The 2560-nt window shown below is 38.0% G+C and overlaps 1 protein-coding gene across 1 annotated transcript in view; it reads left to right on the top strand.

Moving 5' to 3' along the window:
* Nucleotides 1-2261: 2261 nt before the first annotated feature.
* The window catches only part of LOC121857271 (histidine-rich glycoprotein-like), a 2021-nt gene continuing 1722 nt past the window's right edge, over nt 2262-2560 (top strand). Inside the window, exon 1 of the mRNA XM_042353263.1 lies at nt 2262-2276. Coding sequence (XP_042209197.1) covers nt 2262-2276 — 15 coding nt within the window. The remainder of the gene's footprint in view (nt 2277-2560) is intronic.

Raw genomic sequence — 2560 nt, 5'->3', positions numbered from 1 at the left:
GAACAGTCATAGCTTAACTCCTCTGAACAACAACAGCTGTAAGATGGTACAGCGGCTATCATTTAAGAGACAACCAGTCGAAATTTATGTAATCCTCTGAGCAGCACAAGTTACAACCTCCTGATGACACTGTAACCCTGTGTTTTGCATCGAGGGATAACAGCTGTGGGACGGTACAGCAACTACCACAAATTATAGACAAGGGACCAAGTTTATGAAATCCGCCCAAGACATGAACACTCACTGTACTATATATACGGCAGGTCGTACTTAAAGGCAATACAGTAGCCAGGTTACAAAACACGACACAAACTGAAATTCTTGAAATTCTCTGATGCTATACAGTTAAGTCTATATTTAACGGGGTATATAGAGATGAAAGTCCGTTATATCGAGGTTCCGTTAGATGAGAAACCTCCAAATAACGGATTATATGGAGAGAGAAGTCCATTATATGGAGGTTTCACTGTAACATTGATACTGTATTTTAATCTGTATTAAGAAGTGGTGAGACGATACAGCAGCCAAATTACAACTGACTGTAACTGCGACTGGATAACGATAACAGTGACTGGACGATAACAACATTGACTGGATGATAACTGATGATGATAACAGTGAGTGGATGACAACAGTAACTGAATAACAACAGTGACTGAATGATAACAGTAACTGGATAACAACAGTAACTGGATAATAACAGTAACTGGATAACAACAACAGTTACTGGATAACAACAACTGACTGGATAACAACAACAGTGACTGGATGACAACAGTAACAGGATAACAACAGTAACTGGATGATAACAGTAACTGGATAACAACAACAGTGACTGGATAACAACAACAGTGACTGGATGACAACAGTAACTGGATGATAACAGTTACTGGATAACAACAACAGTGGCTGGATAACAACAACAGTGACTGGATGACAACAGTAACAGGATAACAACAACAGTAATTGGATGATAACAACAGTCTTGACACCTGTAGATGATAATTGCCATAACAACTCTAATCAACTATGAATGACAAGACAAGACACCAGATACCTTGGTAAGTTTCCTGTACACGAGAGATAAAGGCAATCTAAAATATCTAACTCATTCAAGATTATTATTATTATTATTATTATTATTATTATTATTATTATTATTATTATTATTAGTAGTAGTAGTAGTAGTAGTAGTAGTAGTAGTAGTAGTAGTAGTAGTAGTATTACATTTATTATTATTATTATTATTATTATTATTATTATTATTATTATTATTATTACTACGATAATATTGTTTACTTACAATACTCTGAGTGGTTACATTATTATTTCCTATTAAAAACATTACCATGAATGAGTATTATTACGTCATCTAAAAAGCATTATATATATGACGTTTCTAGTGTGTGATTTTTCTAGTTTTTTTATTGGTAATATTTTCACGGTCTTAAAAACACCGACTGTGATAATGTTGTGTGTGTGAGCAGTACATTATTTCCTCTCCGTCAACGACTTCTACAGTGTATATCCTGACGAAGGTATATAATGTGTGTAATCTTTCCCTGACATTATAACAGTAAAATATTCCCTTTACAGTGTTAATATCTTGTCCTACAGGATCAACCTTTTATTATTACCGCCCCGTCCCATCCCACCCCTTCTATCGTCTACTACGCCCATTCTCTTCCCTTTCCTTACCTCCATCCCGTTTCCTTATTATCCCATTTCCCTTCTCCCCATTTCTTCCCTCCCCACCCACAGGAGATAAGGGCACACAGTAGCCGCCCGTGGCAGTCAATGAGGGTGATTTATGATTTAATATGGATTATCTTAATGAACCTTGGCCTCCTAGGATTAATACCTCCACCCCCACCATAGTCATTATCACCCCAATATCCGGCCTGTTTGACTGCTCTTTGTACTGATAACAACAACAATAACAGTAATAGTATTAATAATTAACATAACACTGAACTGCATTACTGGTAAAGGTAAAAAATGTAAATAATAATAACAATATCAGCAGCAGCAACAACAACAACAACAATAATAATAATATTAATAATAATAATAATAATGTTAATAATAAAATCAACACTGAAATAAGTTTTTAGAGAGAGAGAGAGAGAGAGAGAGAGAGAGAATTAAATTTCAGGTAACCTACACGCCTATGATCACCTAGGCCTCACGCCCAAACCCGCCCCTCTACACACACACACACGACGCACCAACCGACTGACTTTACTCGTGATGGAGCGACGATGCCCGACGCCAAGGTGACCGACAACACTTCATGACGCAAAACATGACCACCAGCGCGTGACGTAGAGGCGGAGACTATGGGAAAAAAATGGATGAAGTGTGAACCGTATATTTGTCTCTCTGCCTACCTACCTAACTACCTGTCTGTCTGTCTGTCTGTCTGTTTATTGTTCTTCCGTTCGGTCTACCTGTCTGTCAGTTGGTCGGGCGGTGGGTCGGTGAGTCGGGTGGTATGTTGACTGATCGAAAGGTCGGCTGGTGGTTAAGTTGTCGGTGGATGGGTCGGGTGTTGGTTGGA

This window comes from Homarus americanus, unplaced genomic scaffold, assembly GCF_018991925.1.
Source record: "Homarus americanus isolate GMGI-L3 unplaced genomic scaffold, GMGI_Hamer_2.0 scaffold20465, whole genome shotgun sequence".
Classification (NCBI taxonomy): domain Eukaryota; kingdom Metazoa; phylum Arthropoda; class Malacostraca; order Decapoda; family Nephropidae; genus Homarus; species Homarus americanus.
This window is presented reverse-complemented; position numbering and strand designations above follow the sequence as displayed.